We start from the raw sequence: 25766 nt of genomic DNA on the forward strand, positions 1-25766 counted from the left end.
TTCCCCTGGTGGGATTGGTATTTGTATTTATTAAGGATCTTCATTAGCTGCTGCCTTGACATTGATATACAATTGAAAATATTTACACGCCATTCCATTTCATAAGACTTTTCACAACACGTTAAGCGTGTTCCCTCAGGCCACTACTCTACTACCACATATCTACAATACAAAATCCATGTGTGCGTGTGTGTGGAGTGCGTGTATTAGCATGTGTGTCTGTGCTGGTGCTGCACAGCTCTAATACACCCAGTATGGAGAGGAGAGGGGGAATTGGAGTTGGGGGAGGAGAAGATGAATGATTTTTTTTTAGAGAATATGCAGACAACCAATATTTTACAGTAGCATTGCAGATAACTGTAGTGTAGTAAAAAAAGGCCACTATAACCTGGAGAATTATTCACTAATGCACTGAGGTCACTAGAGCTACCAAGTAGCAAAATATTCAACCCTTTCAAATCCTTTCAGTTTTTATTTAAACAATAATTTGCCGTTGTTAGCGGCTGATAAAAGCACAGAAAGGATGCTGGGGAGGTTCAAACAGCACTGAACAAAAGCCCCTGTGTGACTCACTGAGTAGACCAACATAAAACACTGCTCAGAACATCATTACAATGGTTCATCACAAGCGTCTGCCACCCCTCCGCCATCCTTTTCATAAGTCTTTTTTTAATATAAAACTAGGAAGATAAACATATGAATCGTTACACAGCATGTTCAGAAACTCAGGACGTCTCCGTGCTGCTCCAGCAACAACAGTCAGAAATGTTAACATGTTTGTTGATGATGTGAACTGCATTCCAGCTGATTATGCTGCATTAACCCACTGTCAGCAGGGGGGCCGGTCGAAACCGGAAGCATCTGGTTTTCAGGAGAAAAGCAGAGAAGAGGCGAAGCCTGAAAACCGGATGTTTCCAGTTTCTTCCGACCTCAGGCGATTATTTTACATCTGCTACATTAAGATAGAATTCACCTGTTACTCTCTGAGATTATCGTGACCCATCCTTGGCTGTGGTGCTGCAGGCAGCTGTCAATCAAAGGGAGCCATTGGGCCAACCCCCTCTGGCTCACTGACCTCTCATGACACAACTATTCAGTAGTCACCTGACTTGCCAAGCTTCATCCACTTTGACATCTCCTTACTTCTGAAGCCACATTTTCAATTAGATTAATTCAATATTTCATTACTGGGGTTCATAAAGTTGCTTGGATGCCTACAGTGAGGTTTTAGTAGCTGGCGATGGTTATGAATATATTACATCTTATAGTCTGCTCCAGGCCACAGAGCATCTGTGCCTCCATGTCTCTTTGTCTCTCCTCCCTTCCCAGACTTCAACCGCTCTATGTGTGTGACGGAGGAGTCACGTGATGCTTGGATGGCAGTATTGGTGTGTGTGTGTGTGTGTGTGTGTGTGTGTGTGTGTGTGTGTGTGTGTGTGTGTGTGTGTGTGTGTGTGTGTGTGTGTGTGTGTGTGTGTGTGTGTGTGTGTGTGCGTGCGTGTGTGCGTGTGTGTGTGTGTGTGTGTGTGTGTACGTGCGCTTGTGTGTGTGCGTGCGTACTAATGCGAGTGCGCGTGGCTGCCTGGTGCGCTCTGCATCTCTGATCATTACTGCGTGGAGGAGACGATCCTCAGGAAAGGAGAGCTGTACTGGGATCGCCGCGAGGGGATGACGGGTCGGCCGCTGCTCCTCATCCAACTCCTCATGCAGATAATATGAGCCTAGAGATCCTTCATAGTCAAACAGAAGTGTGGGTGTGGTTGAGAGAGAGCCCTCTTATTATTAGCCTGCGTGTTCTGTGCCTCCTCAGACAAACCCCTCTCCCTTTCGCTCTCTCTGTTGGGAGGATATACAGACAGGATTCTACTGGTCACGGAGGTCCTTCACTCATCACTTGGAATATCCGTACTATCCACTCCGAATCGATTCATTTCGTTTCTCATGAAGCAAACAGATCTAAAAGGCCTATTGTAAGACCATGTGGAAGGAATCACAAAATGGCTGTTCAGAGCGACTTGATGAGAGCAGTCTCGAAAGAGACATCCTGTAATCTCCATGAAAACGAAGAGTATTTTGTTCACATCTCAAGTCAAGAGGATGAACCAAATATAGTGCATTACATAAGAGGATAACATCGAATCCACAAGAAATGATACAGGAAGGCCAATAGAAATGGTTGCATCAAAAATAGCAACCACATTCATTCAGTCAATGACGGGTTTTGGATCCGAGGGGGAGTTTTGGCGGGTGGGAGGCAGCAGGGAGATTAGTGGCTGTTTTAAACCTGCTCCACAACTCTTTGTTGAGATTCTCTACAATAGTCAGTCATTTTGGTTGGATAGCCTGTGGGCTGTCTTAGTACCTAAGCCATTGATAGGGCCAGGGAAGAGTGTGAGTGGGTGAGAGAATATAACACCACACAACACAACAGAAAACAACACAACATGAACCGTCGCTGCTTGATCCCTGAACAGCGCCTGGCTGCACGTAAGTACCAGCAGGTTCGTTTTCCACTCAGGATATTACAGGGCCCTTCTATAATGTATGTGAACATGAATTATACATCGGCACTGGCTCTCAACCTTACTTAACCACAGCATCCACTGCACAACGTAAACAATACGCGAGAGAGTGGACCCTGGGTTTCCTTCCATATATGTTAAGACTTTACGCCTCACTTGTGTTTCTTTCTTGTCATGGCAACCTGGGGATCTAGTCACCTATAACGGCTATGATCTTACTGTATATGAGGCCCATATTCCGTTTGGAAGCTCTAGTGAACATTTCTCAGTCTGCGTGTGTAAATCTGCACGCCTGAACCCACAAAGAGGTGTGTGTGTGTGTGCGTTTGCGTGCGTGTGCATACGTTTGTTGGCGTGCGCTTGCTTATCCATGCCCCTGTTTGTATATCTATAGAGAACAGCTGCCATGAATGAAATTGCTGTGAGTTTACATTACAACGGAGGTCAGTGTAGGCATGCCAACTGGAGATGATAGTAATTGATTCACACTTTTATTCTGGGAAGATTAGGCCCACTGCCAGGGATGTGCTACTGGAAGAGCAGCAAGAACCTGGTAAGGCCGCTCAGCTCAGACTACCTACAGTCTAGTTATCAACAGCAACAACGCCAATAATCTATCTATCTAAACATAGCTGGGTTCGTTCTATGACATGATATCACTGTACATGGGCTGACTTTGACTGAATACTGAACAAGAGACTTGCCCAATGAGACTATACTGAACACTGTCCCATTAGTGTTCAGTATGGCCACAAGCCAGTATCATCTCCGTTGAGGATATTTCACCAAGACGGAGTTGCAATGCATGAATATCCAGAGAAGATAAAACTAATGGCGGTGCATCCTTCATGTACACTGACCTCCACTCACTATGGAGCTGTAACACATTGGACTGGTCGCTGGTCAAGGACTGCAGAGCATGCCATCATGTGGCCTGCTGTGAGCTGCTGCGGGAGCGGCGTGTGACTCCATCTCTGATAGTGCCATCTGGCAGCATCGGCTCACTCATTATCTCCTCTCAATGTGGAACGCAACCTCTGGGTACGGAGGAGTCACGCAGCAGGAGTCACGCAGCACAACCAACGGGATCATCCTCGGGCTCATCTCCTCAAATACGGGCACACACACAAACACATCTAGACAAACGCAGTAAGGACCATGTCACTGCAACAGAGACCGTGTCTGTCAGGGTTCCAGTTGGAGGAGTTGGAGGCTCTCTCAGATAACACCTGCATTAAATGGGAGTGTAGGTGTGTCTGTGGATTGCCATTTCCTATCAAAATGCCAAACACATCAAATGTCAAGGTGGGCGGAGGAATTCTAGGGGGAACGCTGGGGAACTATGCTGATTGGATAGTACTTGTAGGACCTACAGAACTCCAGACATAAAATGACACCAATTCCAGAGCACTGGGATATGGCCCAGACCCCCAGTGTCCGGTCTACAGCGTGAAGTTACAAGCTCTGCTGGTCGGTTACGGCGTAGCAACCTAGCGGTGCCAAAAGCCCTGATCTGCCACAGAAAGCTTATGTAAATTACGATCACCACAATAGAAAAAAAAAGTACAACATTTTTGGGGGGCGAACGCTTTGGGCTCAAAAATGTGTATATTATGATCCAGTTTGACCCCCACAGTGAATTATTTGAAAGTTCAATAGTTATCCATACTGACTGGTGGAGATGGAGTGGCTGACCAATGTCTATGGGGTTGACTGAGGATGACAGAGCGGAGGACGGAGGATGGCCATGGAGATTGAGGATTGCGCTCACAGTATGTTTCAAATACCAATTTAGTATGCAATTATAAGTGAATACATGCTGAATTCCAAAATACATTCTATGTCTGGGGATCTTTTTTCACGATGACAAAATGATGCGGTTGCACAAATTATAATGGTAGTCTACAATCATATAACATTTTTATCATTTATATACAGTCCACTTTTTCTCATGGGGTAATCCAATCGAGCCTCACCGAGTTGTGATGGGTTGTTGGGATGGTAGCCCATTCATGTTTTACTTTCAGGTGGAAGGATCATGGTCATATAATATCGAGACTAGATGGGGTACTTATTAACTTTGCCACAATTCAAGTGAGATCTTACAAAGAGAGTCACCATGCCGGCATGTTCTCTATATAACTGCACTGATCGTCACTCGAAAGAGCGAATCAGTCCTAATTCTGATTATCATAGTTAATATTTGCTGTCTATTTCATTTTCCAATGTTGACCTGGCTAGGTTCTAGGTAACGCTGAGCTTTCAAACTAACCTTCTGCAAAGGTTTAACAGTAGGCAAGCATCAGGTTCATAGACATTAAAACCAAGTTGACTTCCCAGCTTCATGTGCCATCGGTTTTCCGTAGGAATACGTGGATTAGGTCAGCGCTATGTCTATGGATATGACAGACTGATCATCTCCCAAATATGTAGGCTGTGTGTGCTATGTTGACTGAGCTGCTCATCACCAAATATCTCCCTTAATTCCCCAGACTAGACTCACTCCAGGAGTTTCATATGCTTATGTCAGATTAACAGATTAACAGATTACCCAATGTACATGTCAGATCCAGATCAACCTCATTTGTTTATATGTACAACAAATAAACAAATTATGTTGCAGACCTACTACCAAGAAATATTTTTTTCTAAAATTACACACCAAACAACTTTTACTTACAGTCAATAATGTGTTGCCAACACAACCTTTCCATATATAGTAACATTATGTATAGTAACATATTATGTAAATATATTACCGAATGATGAGATGTTTATTTAGCTACTCGGTGATAATGAGTTTACATGAATCATTCCAATTCCTTTCATAAATACAGTGTGAGTACACGTGAAAACGAACTGGTGAACTCACACGCGCCTCTACCGTAGAAACAGAGCTCTGGCCTAAACCAACCCTCTACGGTGACGGATTATCTAAACCCACTACTCGTTCTTCCCTCGTTCCCTCTCTCCCGCACTCACCGGATGTCCCCTCCTCCCTGTCGGACCTCATGTCCTCCTCCTCCTCCTTCTCCTCCACAGCACAGGCTCCGCTGGGCTCCACGGTCAGTGCTGGTGTGTGTTCTCATAGCAGAGGAGCCCAACTCGGACAAACACCATTCAGAAAGACACCGTAGCGAACACACCACACCACAGCAACCTCTCGCTCAGCCGCTCCCAGCTCTGGCCATTGGCTCCACCCAGCCAGGTTACTAGGAAGTGTTCCCCCGAGAGAGGGAGCCTGTTTTCTCTGGACTCTCCATCTCCCTCTCTCTCGTGCTGTCATTGGCTTATTCTCTCTCTCTCTCCTCCCCTTTTCTCTACCTGTTCTGGTACACGCCCAGAGGCAGTTTCCATTCCAAACCTCTCTCGCCCCTCCTCTTTTTAACCCCTTCCAGCTGCTGCTGTAGGGAGGGGGACCAGTGTGCTCTGACATGATTACTGCTCTTTCTCTCTCTCTCAACCGCGGGAGGGCGTACCTGTAGCCTCAGGTGGTAAGGCAGATGAGTCACTGCTATAGCACTTCTACCTAATGGCAGCGAGCTGAACGACACAGTGACTAAGAGATCTCTCTTTCACAGGACATAATGTACTGTACTGAAGACATCACCTACTGCACAGAGAACAATACCCCTATGGAACACACTACCCTTATGGATAATTTGACCACAAGTCACATCAGAGCGTGTTCACATGTTTATATAAGACGCCTAGCCTGGAAACAATACACAGTACTGAAGAAACTAGGGACAGGAGTTTTTCCCTGATCATGTGAACTATCCTGGCCACGCAAAAATGTTTGGACTTTGTTACTCTATAGCCTGCAGCATGACGAGGCCTGCAATGTTTTCCGGGGTCATAAATGAAGGTAAACCAAAACAATTCCAGCTACAGCACTGGGGTTGTTAGTGTGAGACTTCAACCCAGGAAGTGCTGGGGTTTTCTCCCAGTCCCAGGGCTCAAGGGACTGGCCGTCAGATGCAGGGTTGGATCAGGGCTGGATGAGTGTGGACACAATCACAGAGCTAATCGAGTTTTAGCCTGAGGCCCAGGGACAGGAATAGGGACAGGAATAGGGACAGGAGGTAGCGGGTGCAGCCAAGCACTAGAGGAGCAGAGATAAGACCAGTCTTGGTTGGAAGAAGTGGACACTAGGCGGGGTAGGAAATCTGTAAGACTTCCAACAGGCTATTTAAATGACTGAAATAACTTAGCTTAGTAGTGATGTGTTGTCTTATCATAACCGGGAAAAACAACGTTTGAATGGAAAATAATTGTTTATGTTTCAGGCTTCCGAGAGATCAAATCAGGGTAAATGTGCTGTTTGTATAAACTGAAAGTGTTGGACTGACGCTAACACAGTAAACAAGCAACTTTCTTCATCCTCAAAACGGTTTTGAAATGTCTTTTGATTCTATCACAGAATTTAATTAGCTTGGCGAATATAGGGCTATTTTCCCCTGCCGAGCCTGTAGTAGTAATACCAAATAACTATGTGTCTCAAATATAGAATACACGTATGAGTGGGAGAGAGAGAGAGTGTGTCACCTCGGTGTTGTAGGAATGAGGACAAGTATACCATCAAGCCAGACGCTTGTCAACTGAGGCAAATGGATCTGTCAATCACGGACTGAGTGCCTGACTGACTGCTCAAGAATCGCAGTCATGTGTCATTCATGTGTTAGTCATTCTTATTCATTCTTATTCGTTCGACACCCATTTAGGGCTGTGAGTGTGACCCGAGTTTCTGAGATACAGCCCATTGTTTCAGCCTTGGTTTCAGTGCAGCTGGAATCATTTTACTGATATCTTTACTCATGGTTGCCCCTCTCATGTTACTGCTCTTTTGTCTTCATCCTCTCAGTCCCTCATCCTCAGTCTTTTCACTACTCATGTGGCTATCCTTGATTTCAGGGCTAAACTCACTGAATCTCTGTGTCATCGATCCGAGCATAATTACATAAGCTAGCAAAAGTCAATTTATCTGTGTAATAACTCATGCTCTCTCTTTTTCTCGCTCCCCCCTCTCTCTCCCTCTCTCCCTCTCTCTCTCTCTCTCGCTCTCCGCTCCTCCTGTTCTCCAGCTGCACCAGTTGATCTGTCACTCTGCATTATCAGCACAGAAGAATGCTGATGGAGAGCTGAGAAAGACAGGCATTAAGATGTTAGCTGGGAGGGGAAGAAGGGAGGGAAGGAGAGAGGGATGAAGGAGGGATGGAGAAGGGGAGGAGTGACTCAGACAGATACTACCTCTGTCCAGGGCTGATGGAAATGTCATGAGGCTAATTTAATGGCCTGAGAGTGCACTTCTGCTGCTTCAAGGGGCTGTATTTGATGAAAAGATGAAAATTACAATTCCGGGGAACACTCGTGGCTTTCTGGCAACGTGGTAAAGAATAATGGGAGTGATTAAGCAGGAGAAAATGAAATGCCCTCGAGACTTATAGATTCATCAACAAGCTTCAGGTGATCAATACTCTTTATAATGTTCTTCCTTAGTGGCCAATATCATTACAGATCACAACAAAGACAGAGAGCCTTTATTCAGAGACATCTTTGGAGGGAAAATTAGATGCCATTTAACTCAAACTGAAGGCAGTGATTAGGGCACAAATAGGCATCGGCACAATACAACAATGAGGATCATCAATAGTACTTTCTCTATTCAGCAATACCATGTGAAGAGGTTACATCTGCCCCTTTCTCCCCATTCAGCTCTCCTATCAATGTTTCTCTGTAACTCATACAGTATTGTGTCCAAGCACAGAATTGGGTGTATACAGTACAATACCAAGCAGATGATTAACCCTGTGTGCTGTATACTTGCCTATAGTATATAACACAGTCTGCTGTAAGTCCTTTAAGGCCCTGGGTCCGGTCAGACATATTATCAGATTGTTCTCCCAGAGAGACAGACAGACAGACACAGGCAGACAGCCAGACTCTTCCACATTACAGGCCTCTGCTCCGGTCTGTATGCACCCAGCTGACATGCTGACAGGTCTGTGTCTCAGTCCTAACTCCCGGGACCAATCACCAAGCACACACTTCCTTCCATCACCAAGGCAACACCCTGTATTTCCAAGGCAACACCCTACCTTTGTCGAGCGAGGAGTCTGGGGTGCCAAAGTCCATGAGGCTGGAGATCTCTGTCTGGTAACAGATGTCGCTCACCACCGACTTCTGCCTGTGATCTGTCAGAGACAACACAGTAGAACACATGACATCAGACCAACAAAAGAGACTAGCAACAGTGTTATGCTGACGACGAATAGTTTCAGGAAGATGTCTTTCTAAGGAAGAAGGACAGTTACTATTTAGGTTTACACAGCCAGGGGTAACTAACATGACGCATACAGGTAATAAATATGTGTACTGTGTGTGTGTGTGTGTCGTCTGGCGTGCGCCAAAGAGTGAGAAAAGAGAGAGAAAAGAGAAAGAATAAAGAGTGAGAAAAGAGAGAGAAAAGAGAGAGCAGAAAGAGTGAGAAAAGAGAGAGAAAAGAGAAAGAATAAAGATTGAGAAAAGAGAGAGAAAAGAGAAAGAATAAAGAGTGAGAAAAGAAAGAGAAAAGAGAGAGCAGAAAGAGTGAGAAAAGAGAGAGAAAAGAGAAAGAATAAAGAGTGAGAAAAGAGAGAGAAAAGAGAAAGAATAAAGAGTGAGAAAAGAGAGAGAAAAGAGAAAGAATAAAGAGTGAGAAAAGAGAGAGAAAAGAGAGAGCAGAAAGAGTGAGAAAAGAGAGAGAAAAGAGAAAGAATAAAGAGTGAGAAAAGAGAGAGAAAAGAGAAAGAATAAAGAGTGAGAAAAGAGAGAGAAAAGAGAGAGCAGAAAGAGTGAGAAAAGAGAGAGAGTCACTGTTTGCATTAAACGTGTGACGTCACTCCTACACACACAGCTGAGAGGCTTTCAAAAACCAACAACTTTGGAATTGGCAGAGCCTTTATAGATGCAGTTAAGTTTGACAGGTAATATTCTAATTAACAATACGGCTAATCGATTTATGCTCGTTTCACAATTTTGGGAAAAATAACTCTTTTTCATACAGACTGTCCCCTGTTTCAATCCACTCACTCTCTCTCATGCTCTCTCTCTCTCTCGCTCTCTCGCTCTACCAATACGTTTTGCGTCTAGTACAGTGGTTAAACCTTTTACTGCAGTGGGCTGAATCAGGGTCACTCAGAGTGTTTATAAACTCGGCAACAAAAAGAAATGTCCTCTCACTGTCAACTGTGTTTATTTTCAGCAAACTTAGCATGTGTAAATATTTGTATGAACATAACAGGATTCAACAACTGAGACATAAACTGAACAAGTTCCACAGACATGTGACTAACAGAAATTGAATAATGTGTCCCGGAACAAAAGGCGGGGTCAAAATCAAAAGTAACAGTCAGTATCTGGTGTGGCCACCAGCTGCATTAAGTACTGCAGTGCATCTCCTCCTCATGGACTGCACCAGATTTGCCAGTTCTTGATGTGAGATGTTACCCCACTCTTCCACCAAGGCACCTGCAAGTTCCCAGACATTTCTGGGGGGAATGGCCCTAGCCCCCACCCTCCAATCCAACAGGTCCCAGACGTACTCAATGGGATTAAGATCCGGGCTCTTCGCTGGCCATGGCAGAACACTGACATTCCTGTCTTGCAGGAAATCATGCACAGAACGAGCAGTATGGCTGGTGGCATTGTCATGCTGGAGGGTCATGTCAAGATGAGCCTGCAGGAAGGGTACCACATGAGGGAGGAGGATGTCTCTCCTGTAACACACAGCATTGAGATTGCCTGCAATGACAACAAGCTCAGTCCGATGATGCTGTGACACACCACCCCAGACCATGACGGAACCTCCACCTCCAAAATCGATCCCGCTCCAGAGTACAGGCCTCGGTGTAACGCTCATTCCTTCAACGATAAAGGCAAATCCGACCATCACCCCTGGTGAGACAAAACCATGACTCATCAGTAAAGAGCACTTTTTGCCAGTCCTTTCTGGTCCAGCGATGGTGGGTTTGTGCCAGTAATGTCTGGTGAGGACCTACAATCCCTCAGTCCAGCCTCTGTCAGCCTATTGCGGACAGTCTGAACACTGATGGAGGGATTGTGCGTTCCTGGTGTAACTCGGGCAGTTGTTGTTGCCATCCTGTACCTGTCCCGCAGGTGTGATGTTCGGATGTATCGATCCTGTGCAGGTGCTGTTACACGTGGTCTGCCACTGCGAGGACGGTCAGCTGTCTGTCCTGTCTCTCTGAAGTGCTGTCTTAGGTGTACGGACATTGCAATTTATTGCCCTTGCCACATCTGCAGTCCTCATGCCTCCTTGCAGCATGCCTAAGGCACATTCACGCAGATGAGCAGGGACCCTGGGCATCTTTCTTTTGGTGTTTTTCAGAGTCACTAGGAAGGCCTCTTTAATATCTTAAGTTTTCATAACTGTGACCTTAATTGACTACCGTCTGTAAGCTGTTAGTGTCTTAACGACCGTTCCACAGGTGCATGTTCATTAATTGTTTATGGTTCATTGAACAAGCATGGGAAACCGTGTTTAAACCCTTTACAATGAAGATCTGTTAAGTTATCTGGATTTTTATGAATTATCTTTGAAAGACAGGGTCCTGAAAAAGGTACGTTTCTTTTTTTGCTGAGTTTAGGTAGTCTTAAACAAATCTACTTTGAAACAAAAGTATACACCTCACACACATGGTTATGGGCTTAAAAAAAGAAGACACCTGTACCATTTCAGATATAGAGTTCAAATGTATTCAATTTTGAGTTTGCATCCCAATATTACACTTGATATACATCACAGAAGACTGGAATATAACATAATTGTTTGACATAGAAACACCAGATTTTCTGTGTTAATTTTTATTTTTTTATTATTAATTATTAAATAATAAAAAATATTAATACAATTCCACTCGTGAGACCACTAGAGGGCGATTTGGTCATTTTACTGCAGGAAAGGACTACTGGGTCTAATAGAACTCTGCTGTGTGTGATGAGCTCTACTGGTAAAGCCTCATCTGCTGCCCTCTGCACTACTCTACTCTGCTTCTCTCCCACTCTCTACTGATCGTTTGGTTTTCATTAACTCATGTCATTTCCACCTCCAAAAATGAACAGAGGACAGCACCAGATAACTCTCATTATAAGCTGGGTAGTTTGGGTCCTGGATGTTGATTGGCTGAAAGCTGTGGTATATCAGACAATATTCAACGGGTATGACAGAAAATGACTTTTTACTGTTCTAATTACATTGGTAATCAGTTTATAATAGCAATATGATACCTTGGCGGTTTGTGGTATATGGCCAATATACCACATCTAAGGGCTGTATCCAGACACTCAGCGTACACCGTAGCCCTTAGCCGCGGTATGCTGGCCATTTACCACACCTCCTCGGGGCTTATTGCTTAATTATACCATCCTCTCCCTTCCTCCTCTCTTCCTCCACGTTCTCCTCCCCCACTCCTTCCTCCTCTTCCTTCACCACCACCTCCTCCTCTCACTCCTTCTGCTATGAGGGGATATAAAAGAAAAACATTTTCACAGGAGAGGAGGCAGCAATATCCCTATTGTGCCATCGAGTCATTTTCTAGAGCAGGACCCAAACCACAGAAAGTGAAATCATTTCTTCAGAAGATGGCTTTAGGACCCTGGTATTGATCTGTGTTTCTTCTCGTTAAAGAATAAACGTGTTTGTGTTCCGAGATAAACCATTCCCAGGCTGGTAACATACTGGAGCTATAGCTGGTGTACAACAATGAAAAGATAGGGTGGGACTAAACAAAGTTCATATCTCAACTATTACGAAGAGCTACCAAAGCCATAGAGACCCTATTATTCAGTGTTCTAACTTTGTGAGGGTGACCAAAACCTCCTCACTAATGAAATGACATGTGTTAATATGCAGTATAATACTACAATATCATCACATTGGCCAGTCTAGTAGCTATAGGCCTGACCTTCAGGGTACAGAGTTTTAAACATCTCTTTTTCCATTGGCTCCTTTAACCATCTGCAGTGCTGTACCTCTTCTCCAACTGGACACAACCCAGGTTATTTTCTGCCATTAATAATAATAATAATAATAATTACAGGTCGACCGCGCCCCCTGCCACACCCACCACCTAGGGCTGCTGCGGTATATCTCACCACTGTGCGTTTCTATCTCCTCCCCTCTCTCCTTCATTCATTTCTCGAGCACACAGACAGAGGGGATGTCAACAGTTTCATTAAATAACTGGAGTAGCCAACCTGACAAACCCATGGGAAAGTGGCCTCTATTCCTTATTTCAGTGCAAATGGATGTCTTTTTTTCTCCTGCCCCTGTTCCTGCACCTGTTCCTGTTCCTGCACCTGTTCCTGTTCCTGCACCTGTTCCTGCACCTGTTCCTGTTCCTGCACCTGTTCCTGCACCTGCACCTGTTCCTGCACCTGCACCTGTTCCTGCACCTGTTCCTGTTCCTGCACCTGTTCCTGCCCATTTCGTAATGGACCATTCTAAATAGAAACTCATTTGACATATTAGTAAAGACGAGTTTAAATTGAGAATAGTCGGATGGGTGAAATTATGATCACTTGATGAGAGAACAGCGTATCTTTTGGTTATCACTACGGCAACAGCTTCCAGAGGCGAGGAACAGAGAGCAAGCTTTTTTAGCGGCCTTTTCAAATCATCAATAGCCTATAGTCGCATCATGCAGCCCATATACGTTTGGATTTCTAAGACATTCTAAGGTTTGTATCATTCACAACTAAAGTTGCCAAATAACTCGCCTTTATGCTCAACATAGCCACTTCAAACTCTCCAGAATGGGAAAAATATCCTTTCTATTTTATTCAGCTAAGTTCAATTATATTCTTCTTACTTTAAAATCACATAATATAAAATAATGTCACAGGACTTATAAGCATATCTTGTCTGCTAAATGAACAAGTCTACAGTTTATGGCATAGAGCATAGGCAGACTGTATGTTTCTTTAGACCTGCCTAAAATAAATAATAGACTTAGAATTTTTTTAAATGTAGATGTTCCAAAGGTGCGCATCAGTGGCATGGAGATGCTGAACATGTTTATGTTAATTAACAGTTAGTTACCATGAGACCGGCTGACCACCAAAACTATTTTTTGATCCAGAAAAAAAACCTGTAGTCATTCACACACTCTTCTCCTAGTCTGCAGGTTTGGGCAGTTTTACTTCTGTGGCCTTATGGTATTTTTCCAGTTCATCGACTTCCCCTTCCTTCCCCACCCATCTCTTTCTCTCCGGGATGTTGTTGTGGTGTTGTTCTTCCCCTTCACTTCCCTGCCTGCTGACCTTTCCCTGGGTCTTTAATATGGAGATTGGGTAACAGGCAGGGAAGCAGGCAACATAGCCACAGGCTCCATGCTGGCCGGTTGGGTGGCTGCGTTCCTTAGCGGGGGATAATGAAGAGAGGGGTCGGCACTGAGACTAAAGCCTTCAGCACGCTCTGGTTCTGCTGGCGCCTAGCTGAACTCGGCATGCTTCCCATCCAAAAATATTCGGAACAGTTTGTGCATATACACTACATGACCAAAAGTGTGTGGTCACCTGCTTGTCGAACATCTCATTCCAAAATCATGGGCATTAATATGGAGTTGGTCCCCCCTTTGCTGCTATAACAGCCTCCACTCTTCTGGGAAGGCTTTCCACATGACCTCGCTTTACGCACCGGGGCATTGTCATGTTGAAACAGAAAAGGGTCTTCCCCAAACTGTTGCCACAAAGTTGCCACACAGAATCGTTTAGAATGTCATTGTGTGCTGTAGTGTTAACATTTGCCTTCACTGGAACATGGGGACCTAGCCCAAACCATGAAAAACAGCCCCAGACTATTATTCATCCACCAAACTTTATGGTTTACACTAGGCATTAGGGCAGGTAGCGTTCTCCTGGCATCCGTCAAACCCAGATTCGTCCGTCGGACTGCCAGATGGTGAAGCGTGATTCATCACTCCAAAGAACGTGTTTCCACTGCTCCAGAGACCAATGGTGGCGAGCTTTACACCACTCCAGCCGAAGCTTGGCATTGCGCATGGTGATCTTAGGCTTGTGTGCGGCTGCTCGGACATGGAAACCCATTTCATGAAGCTCCTGACGAACAGTTCTTCTGTTGATGTTGCTTCATCCATTAGTGCGCACACATTTGTTTCTCAAGGCATACTCCCTTAAAAGACCTTTGCTTGAAAAACTCGAAAAAAATGCCAATAGTACTGTTTGTCCACCTTGATTTGCCGTAGATGGTATACACTTCCTCAAAATAGTAGGAATTAATCTGAGTAAGATATCTCAAGATATCTGATGTTTTTGCAGAGGAGATCTTAGTCACACAATTTTAAATAAAAAAAAAAATTCTCTCCTGAAAACGATTAGTCTCTTGTTGAATGACAACATACACTTTATTGAAGAATCCCTACTGTTGACCAATCAAAGACGAAGGGGCGTAGACATTTTCTGTGTGCACAAACGGACAAAAGTGATGGTTTATTCATACCACTTGACTTATTCTTCATTTTGTTGTGTTACAGACTGAATTCAAAATGGATTAAATAGATTTTTTTCTCAACCATATACGTTTCATACCTTATAATGAGAAAGTGAAAACATGTTTTTAGAATTTCTTAGCAAATTTATTGAAAATGAAATACAGAAATATCTCATTGACATAAGTATTCACACCCCCGAGTCAATACATGTTAGAACCCCCTTTGGTAGCGGTTACAGCTCTTAGAGTCTTTCTGGGTAAGTCTCTAAGAGCTTTGCACAAGTAAATTGTACAATATTTGCCCATTATTCTTCTCAAAATTCTTCAAGCTCCGTCAAATTGGTTGTTGATCATTGTTAGACAACCATTTTTAAGTCTTGACATAGATTTTCAGGCAGATTTAAATCAAAACTGTAACTTGGTCACTCAGGTACATTTCACTGACTTCTTGGTAAGCAACCCCAGTGTAGATTTGGTGAATTCATCTCCCAGTGTTTGGAGAAGGCAGACTGAACCAGGTTTTCCTCTAGGATTTTGCCTGTGCTTAGTTCCAATACTTTTCTTTTTTATCCTGAAAAACTCCCCAGTCCTTAACGATTACAAGCATACCCATTACATGATGCAGTCATCACTATGCTTGAAAATATGGAGAGTGGTACTCAGTAATGTGTTTTATTGGATTTGCCCCAAACATAGAACTTTGGATTAAGGACAAAAAGTTATTTGCGTTGCCACATTTTGTGCAGTATTACTTTAGTGCCTTGTTGCAAACAGGATGCATGTTTTTGAATATTTTTATTCTGTACAAGCTTCCTTCTTTTCACTCTGTCAATTAGGTTAGTATTGTGGAGTAACTACAACGTTGTTGAACCATCCTCCGTTTTCTCCTGTCACAGCCATTAATCTCTGTAATTACTTTAAAGTCACCATTGGCCTCATGGGGAAATTCCTCAGCGGTTTCCTTCCTCTCCGGCAACTGAGTTAGGAAGGACGCCTGTATCTTTGTAGTGACTGAGTGTATTGAAACATCATCCAAAGTGTAATTAATAACTTCACTATGCTCAAAGGGATATTCAATGTCTACCAATAGGTGCCTTTTTTTTGCTAGGCATTGGATATCCTGCCTGGTCTGTGTGGTTGAATCTGTGTTTGAAATTCACTATTATTGCACACAGAGTCCATGCAACTTATTATGTGACTTGTCAAGCCCATTTTTACTCCTGAACTTATTTAGGCTTGCCATAATAAAGGGGTTGAATACTTACTTACTCAGGACATTTCAGCTTTTCATTTTTTATTTGTAAAAAATAAATAATAAAAACATAATTCTACTTTGACATTATGGGGTATTGTGCATAAGCCAGTGACACACAAATCTCAATTTAATCCATTTTAAATTCAGGCTGTAACATAACAAAATGTGGAAAAAGTCCATGGGTGTTTTACAGCTTTGTCATATTATTTTTTACATTTTAAAATCATCTTATTTAATTATTTCATACACTTTTCGTGTGATACGGCCACACAGAAGGCCAGAGATAATTACAGACACCTGTGATAATCTGAAGTACCCAAAAGGGCCACTAGATGTTTTGTGATAGATTACATAAAATCCTTGTTAATATACCAAAATTCTGGTACTTTACTGGTAAACTTAGAACATTTTCAGTAATATTCCCTCCCTTTGCAACATCTTTAACTGAGCCGGCCTCAACATGTTACGTTAAATAACTAGCTAGCTAGTTTGTTAAAAGCATGCTTACTGTCTAGTTGCTACTGGGATATTTATGGTAAATTTGAGCTACAGAGCAAGAATGTCCGTCGCACAAGTCCCCAAACCCTCTCTTGGCACGTGACATTATGTTGATCATGTAAATAGTAAAGTTAATGTACATATAATGTAAATTGACATTTTGTTGCAATGCCTCTGCTACAACTCTCTTCAATCTGAATAAGCCCTGACTCACAGAGAGAGAGAGAGAGAGAGAGAGAGAAGCTTTATGCAGGAGCTGTCTGTCTTTGGGTGTAAATAAACATAGAAAGGAATAAGTAAACAGAGAACCGTGAAAACTATTCCCTATTTGAATATTCAGTTGAGTCTCTTCCTCAACCTAGTGAGATAAACATCCTGATCGGTCACTCCAGTGGTACATCACTGTATGTGTGTCATCTGTGCTAGAAAGTACAGGTATGCAGGGAATAGGTCATAGGGATAGCCTTCCTCTGTTAGCTGGTCAAACTCTATAGCCGTGAGAGGTCAAAGGTTAGGTAAATAATGAGACAAACCCGTGGTGGGGCTCCCACTAACCCAAATGACTGCCCGAGGATGTCAGGAATCACAGGAGTGCATGCAGCAGGCGATTGACCGCCCTGTCAACCAAAGGAAAAATACATGTCATGTACTATTTCTCTGGCTCTCTCTATTACTAACGTCATGTATGAAATAATTCATTGTAATAAGCATGACTATTCATTAGGCTCGTTCCCCAATAACGCTTTCATATCACAGGCCATTTGTAATGAAAAAGCTTTCCTAACAACCAGCAGGAAATGCAGTCATGCATAGTCATAGCTAGAGTAAACAGCCATGAGTTAATAATGAGATTTGCCTGAGAACATACAGGATGCCTGATGGTAGGCACCTCCTCAGGCAGAGTGGGCAGAGGCTCACCAGTAGGGTGTCATTCAGAGCTCTGCTAGGCTCTCTATGGTGCCACGTGGTGTCTCTTCCACTGGAACCTCTGGGGCCTGGACAGAGTAGGCTGTCTGTTACACAGAGAGATGTGCTCTATACAATCTGAGATCCTCAACCTCGGCACTTCCTCGGTGAACACGAAGTGACCTCTCCTAAATCCCTCAGAGCCACCTGGGTCATCCGTTTCCACCCCGTGTCTGGTTCTCTTTAAACAATCCATGTGCTTCCTGTCACCGCTAATTCTTCTGACATTCATAGATCTCCGACATGGATGAATGATCTCGTATCCTGTCCCTTTCCACTCAGAACACTTGACTCTGTGGCGAGCCGTGCAGGCTAAACCACCTCTGAGAGAAGAACAGAGATCACCCATCTAAAAACCTGTTTAAAAACACAACTCTTAATGCTAGTCAGGAACAGAGGATACAAATAGGCAGCAGGCTATGCATCATCCTGCAGATTTTTTCCGGCAGAATTAAGAGACAACTATCAGCGCACTGCAGACAGCTCCTCTCTGCCTCTCTTCACCTAACCCATTATTACACAGACATTCCCTGCGCTCCATTATCAATCATCTCCAAGGAAAAAGAGAACACAATCACCTGATGCTGCCATGGAATCACATCACCACGCCCTACAAATATCCCTGTGCTGTGGCTGAGTGCTCTACTGTAACATGCTCCTGGTTACATGTACAGAGCGCCATTCAGGTGACTAAGACACACACACACACACACACACACACACACACACACACACACACACACACACACACACACACACACACACACACACACACACACACACACATCCTGATCGGTCACACTGGAGTGACCAATCAGGATGTTTGTCTCACTAGGTTGAGGAAGAGACTCAACTGAATATTCAAATAGGGAATAGTTTTCACGGTTCTCTGTTTACTTATTCATTTTCAATGACGTCAAGGACACACCACTTAAAACATATTTTCCAATAGCATGACTGGCTACATAATTGTCAAGCCATTACCTTGGTCCCAGTGGTGGGCTAGCTCTGCATATTGGTCAGTTATTACGAAGGTCATCATGAGACTGCAGGGTGCCAGCTACTGGTAGAGTCACTTGCAATTAACTGGCCCTTATTTCATCACAACTAACTAGAGGGTCTAAAATGTACCACATCTGAGGGTTATGGTTCCCTGAAGAATACAATAAAAACAAGCACTGTGTTCTAATTATTTTATTTGTTCTCTGTCACGTGGTGATATTGACCAGGCACAATGCAAGAACATTTGAATTGCTATCTAAATAGAATTTCACAGTCACGTCACGGCGAAATCAATGAACACATTTGCAAAAATTCTGGGTCTTTTGTGGTTTGAACCTTTTAGAAGAAGTTACTGACAGCAGAACCAGAAAATACCGCTTCAGGTCCAGGTTGTTAAAGACTTGGGCATTGGTGGTAATAGGTGTTGAAATATTGAAAATAATCCCTCCAGTCTCTGCCTCTCATTCACAGCCTCCTGCGGTACTTTGTCTGGCAGACACAGAGACACATGGAGCTCATCCAAATTCCAGCACCCAGAATGCTGACAAGAGGAAAAGGAAGCCCTTTTTCCCCCAGAGATCCATAAGCACAGCAGTTTGGTCAATTTACAGGTATCATTAGCAAGCCTATGCTACAGATGGCTTTGATGAATTGAAACCATTTTCTCTGTGATTGGGACTGCTGTGATAACAAGAATTGTGAGCTCTAAAAATTACCGGGAGATGACTGTAAAACCAGAGGTAACCTTACAAAAAGAAGACTTTACAAACAGACTTTCACACGTCCGTCTCTCTTCCCCCATCGGAAGGGATGACTTCCATGCCTGAGGTCATTTAGTGTCAAGCTGTAGGGACAGCCTTTAAACACCTATAGTGTCATCTGTGTGTCAACTCAAAGTATCCCGATTAAGAGCCTCATATTGTGATTTCCAAAGAAAGTGTTACATTATGTATACTGAGCCTTACTGTAAAGTATACTCTTCACTTGACCTGTGAGTCAGGGTTCTCCTTCGGGACTGACTGAAAGGGATGCTAGATCAAAAGCTACTGCCTTCGATCATTCTGGCCTGCCTGGAGCTGAAAACATCGACTTTATGAATCTGTATTCATAATCGCAGGCGACACACACAGCAAATCTATAGTGGCTGCATTCGGAGAGCATTAGGTCTGAAAGGCTGCTTCAAGGCTGCTGTGATCAACTGGCCTTAGATGCTGTAAGTGCTGTGTGTGGATGTGAAGACAGCTCCAGTCTCAGTCTCAGCCTGCCCTGAGGAAACCTCCTCCAAACATGCCCCATCAGGGACCCATCCAATACATCTACACTACCGTTCAAAAGTTTGAGGTCACTTAGAAATGTCCTTGTTATTGAAAGAAAAGCACATTTTTTTACCATTAAAATAACATCAAACTGATCAAAAATACGGTGTAGACATTGTTAATGTTGTAAATGACTGTTGTAGCTAGAATGTTTTATGGAATATCTACATAGGCGTACAGAGACCCATTATCAGCAACCATCACTCCTGTGTTCCAATGGCACGTTGTGTTAGCTAATTCAAGTTCATCATTTTAAAAGGCTAATTGATCATTAGAAAACCCTTTTGCACTTATGTTAGCACAGCTGAAAACTGTTGTGCTAATTAAAGAAGCAATAAAACTGGCCTTCTTTAGACTAGTTCAGTATCTGGAGCTTCAGCATTTGTGGGTTCGATTACAGGCTCAAAATGGCTAGAAAAAAATAACTTTCTTCTGAAACCCGTCAGTCTATTCTTGTTCTGAGAAATTAAGGCTATTCCATGCGAGAAATTGCCAAGAAACTGAAGATCTCATACAACACTGTGTACTACTTCCTTCACAGAACAACACAAACTGGCCCTAACCAGAATAGAAAGTAGAGTGGGAGGCCCCGGTGCACAACTGAGCAAGAGGAGAAGTACATTAGAGTGTCTAGTTTGAGAAACACACGCCTCACAAGTCCTCAACTGGCCGCTTGATTAAATAGTACCCGCAAAACCCCAGTCTCAACGTCAACAGTGAAGAGGTGACTCCGGGATGCTGGCCGTCTAGGCAGAGTTGCAAAGAAAAGCCAAATCTCAGACTGGCCAATAAAAACAAAAGATTAAGATGGGCAAAAGACACAGACACTGGACAGAGGAACTCTAGAAGGCCAGCATCCCGGAGTCGCCTCTTCACTGTTGACGTTGAGACTGGTGCTATGCGGGTACTATTTAATGTACCTATGAGGGAAAAACACTTGAGGAAAATGACGATGCAGCTCAGCAGGCTGTGGTGGATCTCTCTATCGCTCGATTTCTCTCGATATCTTTCTTTCTCTCGCTATATCTTATCTCGCTATCTCATTCTCTCTTTTGCTATATCTCTCGTTCTCTCCCTCTATCTATCTTTCTCTCTCGCTATATCTCTCTTACTCTATCTTCATCTCTTGCTCTATCTTTCTCTCTCGCTATATCTCTCTTACTCTATCTTCATCTCTTGCTCTCTTTCTCTCTTGCTCTATCTCTCGCTCTCCATCTTTCTCTCTCGCTCTCACTTTCTCTCTCAATCTCCCTCGCTTTCTCTCTCTCTCTCTATCTTTCGCTATATCTCTCTCTCTCACTCGGTCTCTCATTGTCACTCTCTCTCTTGCTCGCTTTATCTCTCTCGCTATATCTTTCTCTCTCTCTTCCTGTCTCACTCGCTATCTCTCTTTCTCTCGCTTTCTCTTGCCCTCTCTCTCAATTCATTTCAAATAAAATATAAACGCAACATTTAAACTGTTGGTCCCATGTTTCATGAGCTAAAATAAAAGATCCCAGAAATGTTCCAAACACCCAAAAAGCTAATTTCTCCCAAAAATGTTGCACACATTTGTTTACATCCCTGTTAGTGAGGATTTCTCCTTTGCCAAGATAATCCATCCGCCTCACGGGTGTGGAATATCAAGAATCTGATTAAATAGCATAATCGTTACACTGGTGCAACTTGTGCTGGAGACAATAAAAGGCCACTCTAACATGTGCAGTTTTGTCACACAACACAATGCCACAGATGTCTCTAGTTTTGAGGGAGTGTGCAATTGGCATGCTGACTGCAGGAATGTCCACCAGAGCTGTTGCCAAAGAATGTAATGCACAATACTCTACCATAAACTGCCTACAATGTCGTTTTAGAGAATTTGGCAGTTTGTCCAAATGGCCTCACAACTGCAGACCACATGTAACCACGCCAGCCCAGGACCTTCATATCTGGCTTCTTCATCTGCAGGATCGTCTGAGACCAGCCACCCAGACAGCTGATGAAACTGTGGGTTTGCACAACCAAAGAATTTCTGCACAAACTGTCAGAAATCGTCTCAGGGAAGCTCATCTGCGTGCTCGTCGTCCTCACCAGGGTCTTGACCTGACTGCAGTTTGGCGTCGTGACCGACTTCAGTGGGCAAATGCTCACCTTCGATGGCCACTGGCACGCTGGAGAAGTGTGCTTTTCACGGATGAAACCCAGGTTCAACTGTAGTGGGCAGATGGAAGACAGTGTTCATGGTGTCATGTGGGCAAGCGGTTTGCTGATGTCAACGTTGTGAACAGAGTGCCCCATTGTGGCGGTGGGGTTATGGTATGGGCAGACATAAGCTGCGGACAACGAACACCACTGCATTTTATAAATGGCAATTGGAATGCACATAGATACACGAGATCCTGAGGCCCATTGTCGTCCCATTCATCCGGCGCCTTATGTTCCGCCTTGTCAACTCATGTTTCAACATGACAATGCACAGACCCATATCGCAGGGATCTGTACACAATTCCTGGAAGCTGAAAATGTCCCAGTTATTCTATGGCCTGCATACTCACCAGACATGTCTCCCATTGAGCATGTTTGCGATGCTCTGGATCGACGTGTACGACAGCGTGTTCCAGTTCCAGACAATATCCAGCAACTTCGCACATCATTGAGGAGGAGTGGGACAAGATTCCACAGGCCACAATCAACAGCCTGATCAACTCTATGTGCTGCATGAGGCAAAAGGTGGTCACACCACATACTGACTGCTTTTCTGATCCACGCCCCAACCTTTTTTTAAGGTATCTGTGATTAACATATGCATATCTGTATTCCCAGTCATGTGAAATCCATAAATTAGGGCTTCATTTATTTATTTCAATTGACTGATTTACTTATAAAATCGTAGAAATTGTTCCATGTTGCGTTTACATTTTTGTTCAGTGTATGTTTATATTGCTGAAGTAAGTGAAATAAACAATAAACAAAACTCTCTCTCGCTCTAATGATGTCAGTTGATGAGGACAGATGAGGATGGAGCTCTGGGGTAGATTGCCCATTTCCCCTCACAAAACCCCAGTGTGAATGTGTGAAGCTGGACAAACAGTAAGCTTCTCTTTAATTTTGGTCAGTCTTATGTCAGCAGTCTCATCAACGTTTTAATTTGGGGGTTGGATTGGAACAGCTGGGGAGGCAGAATATAGTGGGAATTTGAACAGATTTCTGTTAAAGATTAGTAATCTTTAGTATCTTAGATTACTGTATCATTAAAAAGCAATCACTGATGCTGATTGGGTTTCGTTAATATAGCTAAATGGCAGTTCAACCACCACCCATCATGACTGTAACTGTTGCCATGGCACACATAGGCTCTGAGGAATGGAATACAACTGAAAAATACCTCAATGATTCATCCACAGGCACTTCACTTCTTTGCTGTTTGTCCCTGTGTGCTAGCTTGTTTGTTCAGGTGTTTCTTTTTGTATGCATAGGGTCCTATATAGAGTCCTTCAAGTATTCAGATGAGAAACCCCGTTAATTCCCAGCAAATATGATGAACCCACTGACCATAATGTCCAGCTTTATGAATCCAACACGAATCCGTCACGACTGTAGGAAGTATGACAATTGACCCATCAACCTTGACAACATGATGAGGCGATTGTGGCAGGTTGAAATATTAAGGTTAGCTGAGACCCGTCCATCCAGGCCTCATCCCTTACTGATAACCTGAGCCTCTGTGTTGGGCTGCTGAGGCAGATCACAGGCACCTGAGCTGTTAAACTGGGGAATAGGTTTTAGAGACACACATAGTGCAGAGTACAGGCAGACTTTACTGCTGTGTAATCTGAGGCCGGGGCAGAAATCATATTAAACCCCACTGATGGCTAGGGCTGTGTGGAGCTTGGAGCTTGCCTCTGAGCCATCCATTCTAGCACCACCTTCCCAATTAGCTGAGCTAATGGACTGTCTGGAAACCCTCTAATGTCAATAATGGATATAAACCGTCTTAACACCATGATGGGTGGGATAGATTATCATAATGCGCTGTCAATCACAGACTAGTTCATTTAATAAAGTATTGTTGATGTGGAGAGTCCAGAGTGTCCACTGAGGTTAGTTAACTGAGCCAGTCAACAGCTGACGGAGTATGACAGTTGTATCCATTTGTGGGTTGAGACTGAGAAGCATTTTTCCTTCTATCAATATGGTAAACAATGGTGATTTGCTCTGATGGGAAACAGACTTTCCTCTCTGAAAGACAGAACGAGGCTGCAAAGACAGAGAGCTGAACTGTGGATGGGTCTGAAGTCCAACTGGGGACCCAGAGAGAAAGGTCACCTGAAGCTTGACATTTTAATCGCCTGTCCCTTAGTGAGCCAGAACGTGAGCAGAGACAGGTCCCACAGCTAATAACACAATGCGAAACAGGAATGTAAATACACTTCTCTGGGAAAAGTGACATGTCCTTAACAGCAGAGATGTACACTGAGTGTACACCTTCCTAATACTGAGATGCACCCCCTTTTGCCCTCAGAACAGCCTCAATACGTTGGGGCATGGACTCTACAAGGTGTCGAAAGCGTTCCACATGGATGCTGGCCCATGTTGACTCCAATGCTTCCCACAGTTGTGTGAAGTTGGCTGGATGTTCTTTGGGTGGTGGACCATTCTTGATACTCACGGGAAACTGTTGAGCGTCAAAAACCCAGTAGCTTTGCAGTTCTTGACACAATCAAACCGGTGCGCCTGGCACCTACTACCATATCCCGTTCGAAGGCACTTACATTTGTATATTGTCCATTCACCCTCTGAATGGCACACATTTACAATACACATGTCTGAATTGTCTCAAGGCACAAAAAATCCTTCTTTAACCTGTCTCCTCCCCTTCATCTACACTGATTGAAGTGGATTTAACAAGTGAAATCAATAAGGGATCATAGCTTTCACCTGGATTCTCCTGGTCAGTCTATGTCATGGAAAGAGCAGGTGTGCCCAATGTTTTGTACACGCAGTATATGTGTGGATTAATTAAAGGTCCAATGCAGACGTTTTTATCTCAATATAAAATAATTTCTGGGTAATAATTACATACTATACTGTGGAGCGGGACACTAATCCGGACACTTATAAGAAATCCCGTTATGCCCTCAGACGAACCATCAAACAAGCAAAGCGTCAATACAGGATTAGGACTGAATCCTACTACACCGGCTCTGACACTTGTTGGATGTGGCAGGGCTTGAAAACTATTATGGACTACAAAGGGAAACCCAGACGCAAGCTGCCCAGTGACGCGAGCCTACCAGACGAGCTAAATGCCTTCTATTCTCGCTTCGAGGCAAGCCACCCTGAAGCATGCACGAGAGCACCAGCTGTTCTGGATGACTGTGTGATAACGGTCTCGGTAGTCTTCACTGACATATTCAACCTCTCCCTGACTGAGTCTATAATATCTACATGTTTCAAGCAGACCACCATAGTCCCTGTGCCCAAGGAAGCGAAGGTAACCTGCCTAAGTGATTACCGTGGCACTCACGTGGGTAGCCATGAAGTGCTTTGAAAGGCTGGTCATGGCTCACATCAACAACATCCTCCCGGATACCCTCGACCCACTCCAATTCGCATACTGCCCCAACAGATTCACAGATTACGCAATCTCAATCGCACTCCACACTGCCCTTTCCCACCTGGACAAAGGGAACACCTATGTGAGAATGTTGTTCATT

The 25766-nt window shown here is 43.8% G+C and overlaps 1 protein-coding gene across 3 annotated transcripts in view; it reads right to left on the reverse strand.

Moving 5' to 3' along the window:
- LOC106582810 (kazrin) overlaps positions 1 to 25766 on the reverse strand; it is a 168342-nt gene that overhangs the window by 21790 nt on the left and 120786 nt on the right. For all 3 annotated transcript variants that reach the window (XR_001323388.3, XM_014166262.3, XM_014166261.3), the window contains exon 4: positions 8621 to 8716. Coding sequence is in view for 2 of the 3 variants with exons in the window: in XM_014166262.3 (XP_014021737.1) it covers positions 8621 to 8716 (96 nt within the window). In the remaining variant the exon portion in view is untranslated. The remainder of the gene's footprint in view (positions 1 to 8620; positions 8717 to 25766) is intronic.

This window comes from Salmo salar, chromosome 22 (genome assembly GCF_965601325.2).
Source record: "Salmo salar chromosome 22, fSalSal1, whole genome shotgun sequence".
In the NCBI taxonomy this organism is placed as follows: Eukaryota; Metazoa; Chordata; class Actinopteri; order Salmoniformes; family Salmonidae; genus Salmo; species Salmo salar.